The sequence below is a fragment of the Thunnus albacares genome, chromosome 15 (genome assembly GCF_914725855.1).
Source record: "Thunnus albacares chromosome 15, fThuAlb1.1, whole genome shotgun sequence".
Lineage (NCBI taxonomy): Eukaryota > Metazoa > Chordata > Actinopteri > Scombriformes > Scombridae > Thunnus > Thunnus albacares.
In genome coordinates, this window is record NC_058120.1 from 22,861,153 (window position 1) to 22,879,781 (window position 18,629).

An 18,629-nucleotide genomic window follows, 5' to 3' on the forward strand; every position below is an offset into this window, starting at 1 on the left:
AAAAATTTTAAAACGATGAAATATTTCCATTTTTGTACATTCCAGGTTACTTTAGGAAAAGTCATAAAATTTCAGGTTTAAAAAATGGGTGTTTATGGTGTTTTTCTGCTCTCTTGTAAAAAAAAAATAAGGGTCAAATTTGGCCTGAACAGTAAGTAAGGGGTTCAATTTTACTTTTTGTTTTTCCATTTACTAATATGTCTGTCTATCATATTTAATTTCACAATTCATTTGTCTTCTGTTCTAACAATTACTGTTTCAATTTTGTTATTGCTTAAATTAAAGACAACTCTCTTTAATTAAAGACATGTAAGCAATGTGTCGACAAATTTTATTACATTAAAACTCCCTTTTAGTTTCCACACCCAAGCCCAAATAACCCTGGTGACATCATTAGAGTCATTAATAATCCTGATGACATCATAAGAGTTATTTTCTCAGATAGCTCCTCCAGAGCCAAATAAGTCATTATAGAGGTATTTTCATGGTGGAGAAGAACTCCTACTGACACGTAAACTGATTATTGTGTGTAAAGTTGGCCAAAAAGATTCTTCATTTGATATTTTGCTAGAATTGAAAAGGAAAAATAAATTTTGGATGGACACAGTATAATTTAAGAGGTAAATAATGGGGAACAGTTGGGTAGAGAGCATGATATCAGGGCAAGAAATATGTTTGTTTGTTTTTATATTTAGGAAAGGAGAAAGATCCTATATTATTAAAAGGTGACAAAATAGAGAGAAGATTTAATTCATTTTTAAGAGACATTTGTTTTACTTCAAGACTTTATAATGCTATTCTTCTTCTTATTATTATTATTAGTAGTAGTAGTAGTGGTAGTAGTAGTATAACATTGCATTATAACATGTTTTTCACTGGATCCTCACACTTAATAACTTATTTACTTTGACTGCTCATATATAGTTTCTTAAAAGTTTAGTGTAGGTTGTTAGTATGTGTGCGCGTGCGTGTGCGTGTATGTGTATGTGTTGGCTTCGGAACGCGCACATCCTTCTATATACGTCATCAGAGGGTGTGCTCGCGCTTCCTCTCCAAGAGTTGTAGTTCAGAGAGCAGATGATCTAAGCGTTAGCTTGTAGTCCTCTGCTTCTGCAGGCTAAACTAGCTGAGTAACTGGCTTCCACTGCTGGATAAATCATCGCTGTTATCCGCTGTCATTTGAGAGGAGTCCGTCATCTGGCGAGGTAGCATAAAATATCATCTTTTACTCTCTTTAGACAACGTGGAGCTAAAACAAACGAGGCGAGCTAACCATCTGAACGTAAATTAACAGTTAGCTGCTGTTAGCTAGCTCTGTAGCCAACTGTGTAACATTACTTAACTAAGATTGTAACTAAATCCTCGTTGATATGCAGCTAAAGTCGGTGTTGCGTCTGTATAACTTGTTGTAATAATATTACAGTTTGGTGACGCTATTTCTAGTCCGCCCAAATGGATTTTGTTGATCACCAGGCGAGGATGGAAACATTTACTATGCTATTACTCAGAGCCTCTGTGTGACAGCTTGTTCACATTTGCTGTTGTAACCACCTAACAAACTAATGAAAGTTATGTCCTCTCTTGTTTTGTCTTAGATCATGGCAGATTTCTCGGTGAGTAAACAGGATTGTAAATGAATCTATTATTTTACCGATAGCCAGTGGTGACTGTTTTGAGTACAACTTTCCCTTTCTCTTCTACTTCAGCTGGCAGATGCCTTAGGAGACGACTCCCCGAGCCAGGCTAAAAAAATAGGAAACTCCAACCCGACGGCCCCTGCAGGCAACCCTCCACCTGCTGTGAACCCCGGATGGCCTGGTTCAGCCCCTGGAGCTCCCACCCAGCCCTCCGCTCCGGGTGATTTTGCTGGGGGATCATCTGGCCCAGGGGCACCAGGGCAGTTCCCGTTCCCCTCCGGTCCTGGAGCACCAGGGCAATATCCAGGACCTCCTTCAGCACCTGGTGGGTTTCCTGCTGGCCCTGGGATCCCTGGACAATATCCACCTGCACCAGGGGCTCCAGGGCAGTTCCCCTCCAGCCCAGGAGCTCCTGGGCAGTTCCCTGGGCAGTACCCATCTGAAGGAGCTCCGGGACAGCTACCCGGAGGCCCTGTTTCTTACCCAACCGGACCATTTCCTTCTGGCCCTGGAGCTCCACCTGGGCCTTATCCAAATGTGCCTTTCCCAGGTAGTCAGCCAGGGGGAGGCAATGGCATGTACGGACCAGGTGGTCCAGGTGGTTTCCCCCCTCCAGCTGGCCCTGGTTCCTTCCCTGCATTCCCTTCTGGTGGCTTCCCCCCAATACCCCCTGGATCATGGGGACCACCTGCAGGCGGAGGCTTCCCTCCAGCCCCTTGCCCCTTTGGTCCTGGTCCCGGGCAAGTGGGTCCATACGGTGGGCCTACCGCTCCAGGCATGCTGGTGAGTACCAGATCTGTTTAAAAATAATATTATGTTGCTTGCTTGCTGCATTTCTTGGTGGATGTGTTTTTGCTCTGGTATGCAGTGGATCATCTCTCTTGGTGTGGAAGTCTTTGGGAATCAGGGTGGGAAATTACTACCAGATACCAGCTAAATGTTCTTAATCCTTTGGTTGTGGCTTTAAACATCTTAAAGTCTTAAAACAACAGTCAGGTGTCCATATAAACACTGAAAGAGGTTTTCCTCACTGTACTCATTCCTCCTGTTCATAGTGGTTATTAAAAGATCTCCTTCAAATGTGCTTTCAGTGTAAGTGATGGAGGACAAAATCCACAGTATGTCCACACAGTCATTTTGTGCAAAAATGCATTTAAAAGTTGATGTGAAGCTTATATGAGGCTTCAGCAGTCTGAGTTAGTCATATCAAGTGGATATCTGCCACATTTACACTCTTTTTAGTATTAAATTCCCTCTTTGTGTTTCCTCGGACAGCGTTTCCCTGTTGAGCTGCGGTGGGAGTATAGTAACAAAAAGAGGGACTTTGGCACTAAAAAGGCTGTAACGTTGAAAGATATCTGCTTGATCTGACTAATTTGGACGGATGAACCTTCATATTAACTTCATATAAACTTTTAAATACATTTTGGACAGAGGGAGGACTTTGGGTTTTGTCCCCCATCACTTACATTGTAAGTGCATTATGAAGGGATCTTCTAATGTTCAGTATGAACAGGAGGAATTATTACAGCAAGAAAAACATGTTTCAATGTTCATTTGGGCTTCTGACTGTTGTTTTAAGACAGACTTGAAAAGTTGTGAACCTGTCCTTAAAGTAAATCTACACTACCTGCCACTTTAGCAGGTCAGTTGCAATTATTATTGTTTACAGATTTCTAACTCCACTCTAATTCACTGTCTATTTTATACTGCAGTTGGTGGACAAAGAAAGTTAGTTTCCTGCATTTCTGGGATTTAATGCAGGATGCTGAATTTTCATTGAGGGCTGTATCTGGAGTATTGTTATCTTGGGCTCTGCTGTGGCGCAAAGCAAAACATATAGCAGAAAAAAAACAAAAAGATCAAAATGTAGTCATCAAAAATCTATTCTTGTCTTTCAGCCCAGATATTATCCACCATATAATTGAAAGCAATGAACTCAACTTTTCAGTCGGACAAGGACATCACTTCCAGAATCAACATGTGGTTTGATTAGTGCCATATAACAGTGTACCGTCAGGGTTTGTGTTCATCTGCCTGCATGATGTAATGTTTTAATTAGGTGCAATCTGCTATAATTTACACTTTAACAAGACAAATATTTTTACTGTATTATTAAGACACTCAATATTAATAATATTATCTGCTAATATCACAGCTTGATTACCATATGTATGTTCATCACTATTTCCACAATGACTTGTCACTTTTGTAAATGTTTACCATTAAAAGGTTTTTGTTTGCTGTCACTTTGCCCTGAAATCAGTTTGTGCAGTTGTTGCCTTTTTTAATTTTTAAAATGTTAAAAAATCTCCAGACTTTACTTTCTTCAGGTTTTTTTTCGTGTCATCTGTGTGATCGCTGTGTAGGTGTGTTGAACTAAAACGAAAGAGATGATGACTCAGTGGGGTGTTGGAGCAGGAATGTGGGCATGGTCAAAGTTTTAAGTAATGTTTAACTAAAAATGTCCTCTTTGTAAGCTGTGTAGTTACGGTCACACTATTAGTGATTAAATGTGAACATTCCTGCATCTGCCCCGGGCAAATTATCAACAGGGTAAAAATATTTGCATTTTCTATATTTTGCTTGATAAATACAATAAATTATAAAATATACATAAGGAGAAACTCAATTTCAACACAGTAAACATGTTGTCATGATCTAAAATGGAAATATTTCTTGCAGATGGTGCCGTATGATCTCCCACTTCACGCTGGAATTATGCCGCGACTTTTAATCACAATAGTTGCGGAGCCCGTTCCTGGTGCAGACAGGTAAAGTATGAACGACATTCATTTTCTAATTGTGCAGTCAGTGATGCTTCTGCTTGAAAGAAACATACGAGGATGCCTTTTAGTAACCCTGCATCCATCTTAACCCTCAGGATCACGGCATCTTCAGGAAATGGTTCACACTTTCACTTTATTCACTATTGATAACATGCAGTTGTTGTCAGTGAAAGGAGGCTTTTGTTCAGCTAAATAAAACTACATTTTAAAGACACATTAATACTTTATTCATCAGACAGTGAAAGAATGATTAGTTGTTATAGCTGCAGCGCTCCTTCAGTTCTTTTTTTTTTCTCGCAGGTTCAACGTTGATTTCATCAGAGGTGAAGATGTCGTCTTTCACTTCAACCCTCGATTTCATGAGCAAACTATTGTTAGAAACTCCAACCTTAGAGGATGTTGGGGGCCAGAGGAACGGGAGGGAGGCTTCCCATTCGTTCAGGGCCAACGTTTTGAGGTAAAGAGTTATAGTAGCTGAAGCTGTAGCAAAGACTGGAAAACAAACACTTATAATTGAGCATTTCTATTCCTACACACCTATGAGCCTCCCACACTGATGTTATTGTGCTTACTCAGGAGTGTGTACAGTACAGACTTGACTAACATATTTCTTGTTGTCATTATTATTATTTAATATCTTTGGCTTTTTTATTTAAAAGTTAGAGTGAGGGGAATGACATGCAGCAAAGGTCCAAAATTGAATCAGGGATGTGGGATACCTTTATCATCCTTATTAGGACGTGGACTTCGGTGACCTCACATAATTTCTCACATCCCTTCACCCAACTTCTGCCTAATCAGCCAGAATAGGTGAAAACACCTGTGTTGTGAGTGTGCGGGGCCTTAAAGATCAGACGAATGAAACTCGGGCTACGTTCACATCTGAGGCCTTAATGCTCAATTCTAATTTTTATTCTTTTTTTATATTGATGGTTCACATTCATGTTTGTGACCCGCAGTGTACAAAAATAAAAAATAAAATAATTTGTATGACGGTCAAATCATAACATGGGTGACACTTGGCTGCGCTAGCATACGTACATGTCCAGGATTATTTGTCGTGGAGGTCGACAGAAAATACAGATGATGAAGATGATAATGAAAACGAGAAGGCAACATGTTTATTTTTACCGGGCTGTGAGGTGCCGACACTAAATGATGAAGACAGGCAGTATGTGCAGAGAATTGAGACATCTAAAAAAAAAACACATTCATTCTGATCTAACTGTTCTGATAGCGGACATCACGTAGCCAGCGATCGGATATGAATCAGATCTAGGAACACATATGTAAGTTGCCCAGATCTGACATGAAAAAAATCCGATTTGGTTTGTCCACGCTTCGATGAAAAAAATCACATCAGATTTGGGCCATTTCAGCATGTAATGTGAACGTTGTCAGTCAGCTTGATGATTTCTACTTTCTGTGTTGGCAGAAGGAGGAGAGAGAGGGGGTGTGTTCTCTTTCACATGTGTCAAAGTATCACGCAAGATATTGAAAACGGGTGTAACTCACATTTTATCTTTCATGACATAAACTGTGAGTCAAAGGTAAATGCTGGGACCTCACCACACACATGACATGAGTCTACAGCTGTAGTTTAAACTGACGTCAGCGCTGCATCACCGAGTTCTCCCATCTTCAACCGGATGTAATTCTATGTCATGAACATTGAAAATGGTCACTGGTCAAATATTATTTTTGTGGTGAAGATGCAACATGCAGGAAAATATGGTGTTCAGCATTTCTTTTTTTAAAGTTGGTCACCTTTTAACAACTACTTATGATCTTCAGTCATTAAAATACACTTCCTGTTGAGGAGAGCAGCAGGCTTGTTGTTGCCTATATTTACAGTAATAATAATAATGAGAAGAACTTTATTTATATAGCACTTTTGAAAACAAGCTAGAAAGTGCTTTCCATAAAATTTAAAAACAATAAAAAGCCGACAATAAATAAAATATTGTAATAAAATGATAAAATACAATGAAAGATAATAAAACCAATAGAAAAATCAATAAAAAGAAAGTCTGAAGTGTAAAATAGTGATTTTTTTAAAGTGACTTAAAATAAGACAGCGTCCTCAGGCAGGAGCCTGAACAGAAAAGGCCCCGTCACCTTTTTAGTCTTCAGTTTTGACCCTGGATTGACCTACCAGAGGTTCTCAGGTTGCCTCCAGGCTCGTAGGGGGTCAGGAGGTCAGGTAGAGGTTTACTTGTAACCCTACAGTAAGACTAAAGACCTAAAGTAACCTGTGTTTAACATATCAAATCTGTGTCACATTCACATCAAAACCATTGTGACGGAGGGTCACAGACTCAGGTCGGAGAACTTGTATTAACCTGTTGACATCGTTGTCGGTCTCCCCTGCAGCTGAAGATCCTGGTGGAGGAGGACAGTTTCAAAGTGGCGGTGGACGGCACCCACCTGCTGGAGTACGAGCACAGAGTCGGCGGACTGGAGGAAGTAACCCTGCTGCGAGTGGTCGGAGACGTCGTCCTGTACAGCGCAGCCCCGAGCATGATCTGAATCTCAAAGAGCTACTAAAGCACATGCTGCACGGGAGACCTAGGTCCAAGTTTACCGCTGTATTTGAAATCCTTTCAAATACTTTGATGCGTTTGATGGAATTTGCAATGCACAATAGTCAGGAAAGTGCAGTCTTTGCCCACCTGGCACTTCTTTATTTATCACAGAACAGATGGCACATTAACCCAGGTCTGCACAATATAATCCTCTTCTCTTTTTTTTTTTTCCTGCTGGATGATGTCTCATTTTATAACCACTCACAATCCATTATATTTTATGACATAACACTATCTACGTAGTGAATGAGTTAAAAGACATCTAAAACAAATGTTTTAACAAAAATACGAATTTTTACTTAATGATATGATTGTTGAGCAAGTGGAAAAGTGCGATGTGTCCCAAACATTTCATATATTTTCCACTTAGTATGCTGTATTTTGTTTACAGTACCTGTATGTTTATTATAGTTCAAACAAAAGCCTTTATAGTGCATGAAAATGTGATGCTGAAAATCAACTCGGTCTCCTTTCCATCATCTTATTTTAGTTCTTGACAACACTTAAAGGATTCACTAGCCTGTACGCTAATGATGAATTTTCTTAAAATGTATTTATATATATCGACTTAGAGCTTCTCCTGTCTTCAGTATTAATCCTGCTGTGCTCTCAGACTGGAGGGTCGCACGGTGTTTTACTAAATATGATTTCATGTTGAAGTCAAATCTAATAGTAAAAAAAAAAGAGAGGCTCAAATTAAAGTGAAATGTTGGAAAGGGGGGAGATGGGGTCTCTGATTTGTTGCCAAAGATAACAGTAGTACAGTATTTTCAGATTATGTGCTTATAAATAAAGAGGCAACAAACAACTAATGACTGATAATGTTGGTTGTTTCAGAGTATTGTACACTTCATATGAGCTACCTGCCTGAATACATAATAAACAAGTTCCCCTGTTCCCATTTCTTATTTTACCCAACACTGGAGAAATATAATCCCTGTCAGCAGTCACATTTCCAGGAAATATTGCAGTAATAAAATGTCTTTCATTGACTTTATTCTGACAAATCCACATGTCTGTGATGAATCAAATTCGAGCCCAGAAATCCTCAGATGACAGTCGCTTGGATGAAAACATAAAATATATTTGTTCATGGCCAAGTCCTTCATAGACGTAGAAACATTTATGAAGCAGTGAGACACTAATCTGATAGGAAATGGCGGAGATCTCCATTACGTCAATACTCCTGCAATAAAATAATAAAAACATTGCTCAAACATGCTTCCTTAAATGTATGTACAGCTTATTTATTGGAGTATTTTAATGGAGTATTTCCATTTTATGTTCTTAATACTTCTGCTGCACTACATTGGAACACATTATACTGTATTTTTACAACACCAGAGGTTTTTAAAGTGGGAGGAGGACCTCTTCAGGGGTGCTCCAAACAGTTTTAAGGGAGGTTCAGTGAATGAAAATGGAAAAATGTGACATAAGTTATTGAAAGAGGATCACAGAATAGCCTAAATGTGTGTGATACAGTAGTTTGGGGAAGTCATAAACAAATAAATGCCTTCAGACAGACCATTTTTCTATATTTAGTGTAGTTTGAAGTATGTCAAACAACAATATCAGGTTATCTTCTGCTATCTTTGCTCAATTGTTGAGTATCTATGGGCTCAAATATCATAACCACGACCCTATAGGCATCCAGGGATTGAGCAAAACTACGCAAATAAACTAAAAGGGGGTGAGGGGTCGCCTTTTTCCAAGCTTTATCTAAGAGGAGGCCCAGAGAGTGTCAGACATTGAAAAAAAATCCCTGAACTCCATTCAATTCAGCGGTGTTGTAGTTCAAAGGTCAGCCTGCAGTTCCGTTTCCTTCCATCAGGGGGCAGCACAACCACAAGCCACCGTCTGCGAGCCGAAGGAAGCAAAATCGAAACTCTTCAATGAGTTCACCTTCAGATAAATAGTTTCTCCCCTCCTCATCTTCTTCTTCCTCCTCCTCCGTCTCTGAACACTTTAATTTAGTAGTCTCTACAAAACATGAATGGCTCTCTGCACTCCTCACCCAACGTGGTGGACATCCAGCTGAAGCGAGGACCCGCAGGTAAGAGGAGCGGACGAGTCTTCGGGCGGTTAGCCGAGAGAGAGACGCGCTAGCTGGCTACGTAGCAGCAAAGATCAGCCAACGCTAGTCAAGCTAAAGGCTAATTTGCAATTCAAAAATAAGCAAAACCTCTTCCTATCTTGCGTTGTCGTGTACTTACAAACAGACGAAGATATTTATGGAAGCCAGCTGAGCATTAATAGCTCTTAATTAATCATAAAAAGTATAATTTATCCACTTTAACGCTGTGTTGAAATCTTAAAAAAGAAGTAACGTAACTGCTCGGCCTGTCTGACAGTTTCTGCGCTGGTGATTTAATTTAGCTTCATGAGAGACTAACGGCTGGTTTGCACTTGTTGTTTTTTCTTCGTGTTATGTAACATTTTGTGAACTGATAGTTATCTCTGAATGCTCCTCTGAGCAGCAGTAACACTGTTGGAAAGATTCCTCTTGTACTTTGATCCATTGAGATAAATATCGGGATTGAATCAGCAGCTCCAGGTAAACACTGACATTTGCAACTATTGAATTTTACTCCAAAACTTTCTAGGAAACTGGGCACCTTTTTACTTTTGTAAATCAATATATAACTTCACAAAATGAAAGCTAGATGCTGGAATTCAATTCTTGTTTATTTTTATTAAATTTCATGCCAAATAAGCACTTACATAAATTAAAAATAAGAATACAAATATGATTATCATAGATGAAAATATCACGGTAAACGGTATTATCATGATAATTACGTTTCCTGAAATCCTGCTATATATTCCAACACAAGTTCTTTAAAGTCAAGATGAAATGAAAAAATGCCTTTTTAAGCCTTTAAGATCACATCCTCAGTCATATTGTGCACCCATTTAAAAAAAAATATATGTCAAAAAAATCAATTTCTTTGTATTCTTTGATCGAAATCCAATCATGTTTTCTTCCTGTAAATATGGCGTGTGGTTACGTAGGCTTGAACCAACACATTTCAACCAATAATATCATGACATCCACCTATCAGTCAATCTTCAATTATCAGCAGCTCAGAGCTCAGAGTCATTATGACATGCCCACTTTTCAACATTCAAATCAAATTCCTCCCAACGTTACGTCTCACCTGTCTGTCCTGTTTCACTCAGAAATATGTCACGATGCGGAAGTTAGAAACTCTCGAAATGCTGTTTCATCTGATTAATGTTACATCTCATTACACAAGTATAAGAGAGTGAAAATCTTAGGTTTCAGCTCCTCTACAAGGCAGTATGGGGAAAAAAAGAAATATTAAAATAGTAAAAGCAATAGAAACAGATGAGAGTATAAACAACAAGAGTATAAAACATATGAGTGTATGTATGTAATGTGTCCTACTCATAATATATGAATAAATATATGTGTATGTACAAATATATGAGCTTATGTACAGACGGGTGACAAATTAAAGGAAAAACCAACATAAAGTGTCTTATTAAGGTGTTGAACCATGACGTGCTGCCAGATCAGCTTCAGTATGTCTTTCTACAAGTCTCTGAGCTCTACTGGAGGGATGACCATCATTCAATCATTCTTCCATATTTTGCAGTGAACCTTCCCTCTAAAGGGACAAGTGGAGCCAAACCATGCCAGCAAAATGCCCCCCAAAGTTTAACAGAGTCACCAGATCTCCTCACAGACCTGTACCAGGTTTTTCTTTAATTTGTCACCCGTCTGTATGTGTGTGACATCAGGCAGGCTGCAGGCCGTCAGTGTCCGTTGTTCATGAGTCTGGTGGCCTGGTGGGAAAAAAGCTGTTATGCGTTAGTGCTAAATTATAGTTAAATTACTTCACACCACAATCGCCTTGGATTTTATTCACTGAACTGCGGTCTGACAATAAATTGCAGTTTTGTCAAATCAAAACCAGTTAAATAATGTTCCAAGTTTAAGACAGTCGACTGAAAATTACTTCAAAAGCAGCTCAGCGTCTGTTAGATTCTACACGTACACGTTCATGTTTTGGAAATTCATGATTTTTTCCTGATGAAATTGGTTGATTGATATCTGGAGCACAAGAACTTTCTAGTAAATGTTATCTGCTGGGTGTTAACGGTTAAATACATTTTTAAAAGGCAGAGAAATTTGTAAATACACAGAGAACATAATAAAAGTTATTCTGGGCTCACAGGCCACATGTGGCTAAACAAAATAAAACTGCTGATGGAGGCAGGAGAGCTGCTCTGTGTTCATGGTTTCCACTGAAAACAATGATCATCATGGTAATGAAAATAGTCGCTGGTATTGATACCGTCAGCATGTTTCACAGCTGGATGTAATAGAGACCGACAGATACTGGATTTTCGGGGCCGATAGTGATATTAGGGAGTAAGAAAATCTGATATTGAGATATTTATGTGTGTGTGTCTGTGTGTGTGTGTGTGTGTGTGTATAAACACACATTTTTTACAGTGGTCCCTCAAATAACTTGTGACAAAGATATTTTACAGTTTAACAATAAACTTTATTGTCCAAAATGATATTAGTAAACTTCACTGGGAATTTAATAATTATAAATAACTATAAATAAATTAAAAAACAAATAGAACAAAATATGTATATATATGTATAATGTATTTATACAGTATATATTAAACTTGAATTAAGAGAAAGGATCAAATATACATAAAATGCTGCTTTTATAACTTTAAAAAATAAAAATAATATCGGCGCATATCAGATAACATACAAACCAATACAGATACATCTGGGATTGGCTGATATCAACCGATATATCAGTCAGGATCTAGTATATAATGGGAATGATGGTTTACAGTCTCTATTCATAACAATAACTGTATATGTTTTAGTAAGAAAAAGCTATAAAATGACTGTTTCCATGGCTACTGACCTCATCTCTTTGGGGGGTTTTTTTTCCAGGGATTCAATTAGATGAATAAATAAATGAACAGCATTGAAAATTAAATGAAAACCTAACGGTGGTTCAATCTAATTAACGAGTTACTGATTTATTACACTGTTGTTTGCAAATAATGCAGGAAACTCCTCTTTAGAAACTGAATCACAATTAGACACAAGAAGTATTTTGTTGTTGGAAAGACGAGACTGCTCCAACTTTAATTTATTTCTTGATCAAACATATTATTTACTTCCTCCTAGAAAAGTTGTCAATGAAAAACATAAATCGTGGACGGACTTTCTGCTCATCTTTTATCTTGTAGATTGAAAATGCAAAGTGCAAAAAAGAGAAATAGTTTTGTTTATTAAACAAAATAGTTTTGTGTACTTTTGGCAAAGACATAATTTTGTCTCATTGTATATAATTGAAGCGCTATTTTTGTTTTTATGTTTGTTTGTTTGTGGCCAGAGGTTTGGGGAGGTGAAATGTGTGGACTGCATTGTTTATAATAACTACAGTTTGATTAAATTGGAAATAATAATAAAAATATATTGCAAGAAAATCAAGCCTCCATCTCAAGCCGGTATCTGTTTTTTTGTTTGTTTGTTTTGGTTTTTTTTTAGGCTTGGGCTTCAATATAGTCGGGGGCGTGGACCAGCAGTACGTGGTGAACGACAGCGGCATATATGTGTCCAAAATAAAAGAAGATGGAGCAGCAGGATTGGACGGAAGACTTCAAGAGGGGGACAAGATCCTGGCGGTAATAACTGTTGGCTCATATGGATGATTGTAGGATGTGGTTTAGGGTGTTTTTGATTGTCTATCACTTCTCACTACATGATTTATCCACTGATCGAACCATGAGATAAAAATAATGTCAATTATATTTCCTGTATTGTCTTCTTGTCCTTTATATCAGTATCGCAACAAGCAAATTAGGATGAAATCGTGTTTCCATGATACTTGTAGTAGGACTCAACTAATGATTATTTTCATTATTGATAAATCGAAATATCTTGTTTTGTCCCGACCAACAGTCAATAACCTAAACATATTCAGTTTACGCCATAAAGGACTAAAGAAAACAGAAAATATTCACATTTAAGAAGCTGGAACAAGAGAATTTTTACAAACCTACTAAAAACCACGTTGGACCACAACTAACAATTGTTTTCATTATGGATTAATCAGTCGATTATTTTCTCAATTAATAACTTTGTCTGTGAAATGTTACAAAATAGTGACAACATTCACAGTTTCTTACAGTCCTCTGTGACGCCGTCAGTTCGCAGTCCAGGACATAAAGATATTTAAATGACTGTTATATACGTGGAAGAGAAACAGCAAATCCACACATGTAAGAACCAGGAAGTGTTTGGTATTTTTGCTTTAAAAATGACCGAATCGATTATTTGATTATCAAAATTGTTGCTGATTCATTTTCTGTGGATCGACTAATTGATTAATAGATAAATCGTTGTAGCTCTAATATTTAGAAACCTTTTACTTTTTAACAGAGAAAGTCTTAATAACATCTTAAATACAACAATGTGCCTTTACTCTGACTTATAGCATTTTACTGAATTTTTTTTCTTCTTTGGGCATTTTTGCCTTTTATTATTTATGGGCAGTGAAGAGGCAGACAGGAAACAAGAGGACACAGAGATGGGTATGACATGCATCAAAGGTCCCCGGCTGAGTCGGCTACCAGAACGCTCCCTGAAACTTTTTTTTTTTACCTGAAAAACATGCAGAGAAGGCGACAGAACTTCCTCTTAGTCTGCAAATAGTCCCACAAATCACACTCGCATGAGAGTATCGATGTTTTTAATTAGAAGTGAGGAGCACCATCTCTAGTGGAAATTACACTCTGACTAATAATTGAGTCGATTTTAAAGGTTTTATTATATTTGGCTTGTTTAGATCAACGGAGTCAAGCTTGAGGATCAGACACACAAATCTGCAGTGGAGCTCTTCAGGACAGCAGGAGAGGACGTGTTGCTCCGTGTTCTGAAAAAGGTAGGAGACGTCTTCCATCAGCAGTTTCTATAAAGTTGTTGTTCTTTATATAACTGGTAAATCTGTCCAAAACAGCATTGAAATATAAATAACTGAGTGTTTCATAGAAGCTCAATACTCAGGAACAGCCGAGGTCTTTCTCACGGAAGTAGTTTAGCCACCCAAATACTCTCTGATTGTCTCGCAATATCAGACAATCAGAGATCTCCGCCTACTTAAGTCTGGGTATTTCTAAATGCGCAGTAGTAGCAAACCTACTTTCATTTTGTCAAGGACACGCCTGACTGGCAATGACGCCCTCTTCCCCCCCATTCTCCTCCGTAGTGAACTGCATGTGACCGTCTCGATATGAAGGATTTGTGCGTTAATACAGGGTTTGTTTTTTTTTAAACTCTTTAATTGTTTCCTTCCAGTTTTAACAATGAAACCTGGGAGATTGCCCTCAGTGTTTATAATGCACCTCGTCTCATGATCAGTTTATTCAGTAGATAACGGCCTAAACAATAACCACACTGAATAAAGTGGTTTTTCTTGGCTGTGTGAAATAGCGCCTGTGTTCATGTTTTATTTATTTTTATAAAAACGTACAAGGGGGACCCACAAAATTCCTGGAATTCCTGTAGTCTTTTGTCACCGTGTTCAGAGCTTCCTGCGATTCTTCCTGCTGGATTTCTTCCACGGTGGCGAATCTTCTCCCTTTCAGTCCCTCAGGCCGACGCTACCTAACCACACCTTACTTTAATGCCGTTGATGGCTTCCAGGTTTTTGTTTGAGGTGAGGTAGTCATGTAATTATATACCGCTAAAGGTTACGGTAAATGTCAAGGCAACATCCAGATCCACTTTATATACCGCCGTAAGTCTGAGCAGCAACATTTCCTCATATAATTGATTCCAGTGAACATCTGATATTTGTTCACGGCTGCTGGAAAAGATAAATTACAGCACTGAGACGGATGCAATGAAAGTTTTTTACTACGCTTTAAAACTGGGCAACGTGTCCGCTGGCCTTCAGTGTTTTTGACCACCAAGTCTTTAAAACTACGCTTCATATATTTTATACACAGAATATTTTCAGCCTGCTGAATAAAAAAAGAAATATAATCTTTAATGTTCAGATAAGCCTACAGATGACATTAAAGCTTCTTGCGCTTCCTTTGGGTCCGTTAGTGTTTTACCAGCAGTGGAATTTGTCTCAACTTGTATTTCTTCTTTTTGTTTGGTGGAGCTAATTCAATTTTTCACAGCAGGTTTGGTGAGTTCAGCCTTTTTATGCTACAATAGATTTTCATGCTTTAGACATTAAATATCACAAATACTTCTTAAAGGAGTTTTCTATTGTCTGAGACACGTTTCATGTTCTTACAGTAAATACATTTCTTAAAGGAGAGGTTCACCGTTTTTCAATATCTGTCTGAAAGCAACAGTCAACGTTTTATTCGCTGTAATCATTCGTCCTGGTCATACTGACCATTTAAAGATCCCTTCCCTAATGTGCTTTCGATGTAACTGACGACATTCATAGCCGTCATTTTGTGCAATAATGTAATTAAAAGTTTATTTGAAGCTAATAAGAAGCTTCAGCCGTCCAAATCAGAGATGCACCGATCGAAAACTTTCAGCTGATTGGTCACGACCGATGACCGGCTCCGATCAGTCTCAGATTTTTTTGCCGGTCAAATTTACACACATGCCGCACAATGGTTCACGTTGCACACACAGCGGCACAGACAGTAACATCACACAGACACACACACACACACACACACACACACTAAAACTAAATTATATGAACTGCAGCAGAGACTCACCGTCGACTGATAACGTTACAGAACGTCTGCTGCAGTTTTTAACTTCTTTAAACATTAATTTACCAGTTTTATTTACCGGCAACATGTTGCACATCCTCATCACGACCACCGACAGGCAGGGCTGAGTCGGTCCAACCCAAAATATCCTATATATATATATATATATAACACAAAGTTTACACACCGGGACGTGCTCAGCTGTTTACACGCAGTTTACCTGAAACCAGGTGATTTTTACCTGTTAAGGAAAAGTCTGACATTAATGTTTTATTTAAAATCAACTAAGATGTGGCTCTGCTGTTAAAACTGCTGCTGTTTTTGTTTATATTGTATTTAATTTAACCTCTTTCTCATTATCTGACGCACTGACATGAATCCTGCTGTGTGTTTCAATCTGTAGAGAAAAATATAAAATAACACATTGGAATTAATACAGCTGATAAATATTATTATAGATATGATGAATAAGTAGAGCAGAGTGAAAATAAACTGCAAACTTGATATTTGCTTTAAGTGCTGTAAGTGCTTTTTGATTACACTAAAATAGATAATGTTTAGGAAATTACAAAATATTCTAGGTGAAAAATAGAGTGGGAAAGTACTTTGTGGTTCCCACCAGGGTTCATCTGCATCACTGACAAATATTTTATCAGTATTTTACTTCAATGAACTTAAAAGTTCATCATGTAGTTAGAAAACCAAATACTGTTAATGTTTTATGTTTTATTATGAACATACAATTTAATCTTCCATTAAAGGAAAAGTTACAAAAATGTTTGTGTATGCTGTCAATAATAGTTCATAGAAAGAAAGTTGGAGTCGGCAGGTCAGACTTTTAAAAAAAAACGTTAATCAGAATCGGCCAAGAAAATTGCAATGGGTGCATCTTAAGTCTAAAATCAGGTAAATATATTTTGTCAGGCTTTTCACCCTTGTTGAGGTGTGGCTATTGTGAACAGGTGTGAACACTGCTGCCTTTAGATGTGGTCTGATGACACTTAATACAAAGTCGTTCATTTCAAATATACCTCAACCTGTAGATGGTGCAGGCAGCCGGCGACCTTGTCGATGCGACACATTCAGCAGGTTTTACAACAAATAAATCCAACAAAATAAGAAACGTTTAAAGTATCTGTAAGTTGATTTTCATGCAGTCGTGACACAAGCTGAAACCAGTGTCTGAAAATGTATAAAATGTATATTTTGGAGATATGATTTGTAGATAAAACAATCAAAAACACCAGTTTTCTTTTGATTCATCACTTTCTAGACTGAAAGAGGGTCAAACTCAGCTGGTGACTCCGCTCTGTCTCCACTTGTGATTTAAACAGATTCAACAGGTGTTTTTTGTACATGTGTAAAATATTCAGTGCAGCTTTAATGTTACCGTTCTTTGTCTTGCAGTCGTCCCATCACATGAACGGACCTACAGGCTCACAACCGGAGTACAAATCTTCGATGTCCGCTCTGGGAGTTCTGGGTGTTTTAGCGGGAGTCGCCGCCCTCTTTGGATTCCTTTACATGCGACACCTTAAGAAGCACTTTTAACCTCGCCGACATCATCTGTATATTATTTTTAAGATCAAAAACTTTGCTTAAGGCCAAAGAAGTGAAGAGGGAACAAACTCTAAAACAGTAGAACCTTTTTTTTTTGTTTTTTTTTTCTGTTTTTTTTTATTAGTAGGTGTTGGTGTCACTGATGAGTTTCTCCATGTTCATGTGTATTATGTGATTAATGGTAGCTTCTTGACACCCTTCCTATGCAAAAAGGATGCTTTCTCACCACAGAGATCACTTTTTAATAGATATTTTGTGACGGTAAGGAGAAGAAGAAGGATGTACACATGACATTCCTGCTGCTGGGCTGACGTACGCAGAGTTTGTATGCTGAAGATATATTAAATCCTCGGGTCGAGTCAAACCGCCTCGAGCTTCAGGGTCCACTTACAAACTGAAAGACAGTGTTGTGTTCAGTCCTTCGTAGGCCTCTCCGGACCCCCGTCACTGAATGGCGGATCTGTCCGAGGGGCGACGTGAGAGGAACCGACTGTATTTTCAGTTTCCAAAATTTATGCGACCGGGGTTGATTTTCATTTTGCACTGTCGCACAGATTTACAGGGGGGGGGCGACTTCCTGCTGTGCTACTTAGACTGAGCTATGGGTGATAAAAATGTATATCGTAACGGACGTCTGAGTGCCTTTTCTATCTATCACAAGTAATACTGGTGTTTGGTTCTTGTTCCTTATTGTGATCAAAATGAAAATCAACCCGTTATGTCCATAAATGCGTTAAATTTAAGGAGGAGGCTGACAATATATTCTTTTTTTTTTTTTTTGTCTTACTGTCAACAAATCCAACGAAAAACTCAGAGTGCGTTAGTCCGTCTCTCCATACGTTGACTTCCCAACTCAAGCCCATTGGTTCTTACTGGAGAAGTAAATCTTTAAAGGGACATATCATGCACTTTTCCAGGTCTGTATTTTAAATTTGTTGCGCTATTGGAATATCTTTGCATGATTTACAGTCCAAAAAAACTCCTTATTTAATTCATATTTACCCTTAACGCAGCCCCTCGGTTCAGCCTCTGTCTGAACAGGTTGTTTTAGCTCCTGTCTCTTTAAGGCCTCCTGATAAACCCCATCTGTTCTGATTTGTTCGCTCCCAAAAGCTGTGTCTCGCCTCACTTCAGGTGGCTACGTAAACAAACAGTAGTAGTAAGATTTCACTTCTTTTTCTTGTTCTTTACTCAAAATGTCAACTTCTCAAATACATCTGCACATGTTTGAGCTGAAAACGGATCCGAAACATGAGAGTTGACAATGCAAACAACACATGGAAAACCTTAGCAACCGCTAT

General features: G+C 38.2%; 2 protein-coding genes across 3 annotated transcripts; both read left to right on the forward strand.

The window, feature by feature from the left end:
* Positions 1-1,027: 1,027 nt before the first annotated feature.
* Positions 1,028-7,908, forward strand: lgals3a (lectin, galactoside binding soluble 3a). 2 transcript variants are annotated; one of them, XM_044374007.1, is made up of 6 exons: positions 1,028-1,205; positions 1,596-1,613; positions 1,707-2,420; positions 4,323-4,411; positions 4,727-4,883; positions 6,800-7,908. In XM_044374007.1, the coding sequence occupies exons 2-6, from the start codon at positions 1,599-1,601 to the stop codon at positions 6,953-6,955; spliced, it is 1,131 nt and encodes a 376-aa protein (XP_044229942.1). In that variant the 5' UTR covers positions 1,028-1,205; positions 1,596-1,598; the 3' UTR covers positions 6,956-7,908. The 2 variants fall into 2 exon arrangements, with proteins under 2 accessions (XP_044229942.1, XP_044229943.1); XM_044374008.1 differs by lacking the exons at positions 4,323-4,411; positions 4,727-4,883; positions 6,800-7,908 and adding an exon at positions 3,539-3,886.
* Positions 7,909-8,523: 615 nt separating this feature from the next.
* Positions 8,524-18,138, forward strand: LOC122997783 (synaptojanin 2 binding protein). The gene is made up of 4 exons (XM_044374011.1): positions 8,524-9,064; positions 12,566-12,702; positions 13,866-13,961; positions 17,176-18,138. Exons 1-4 carry the CDS (start codon positions 9,001-9,003, stop codon positions 17,317-17,319), a joined length of 441 nt encoding a protein of 146 aa, XP_044229946.1. The 5' UTR covers positions 8,524-9,000; the 3' UTR covers positions 17,320-18,138.
* The last annotated feature ends 491 nt before the right edge of the window (positions 18,139-18,629 follow it).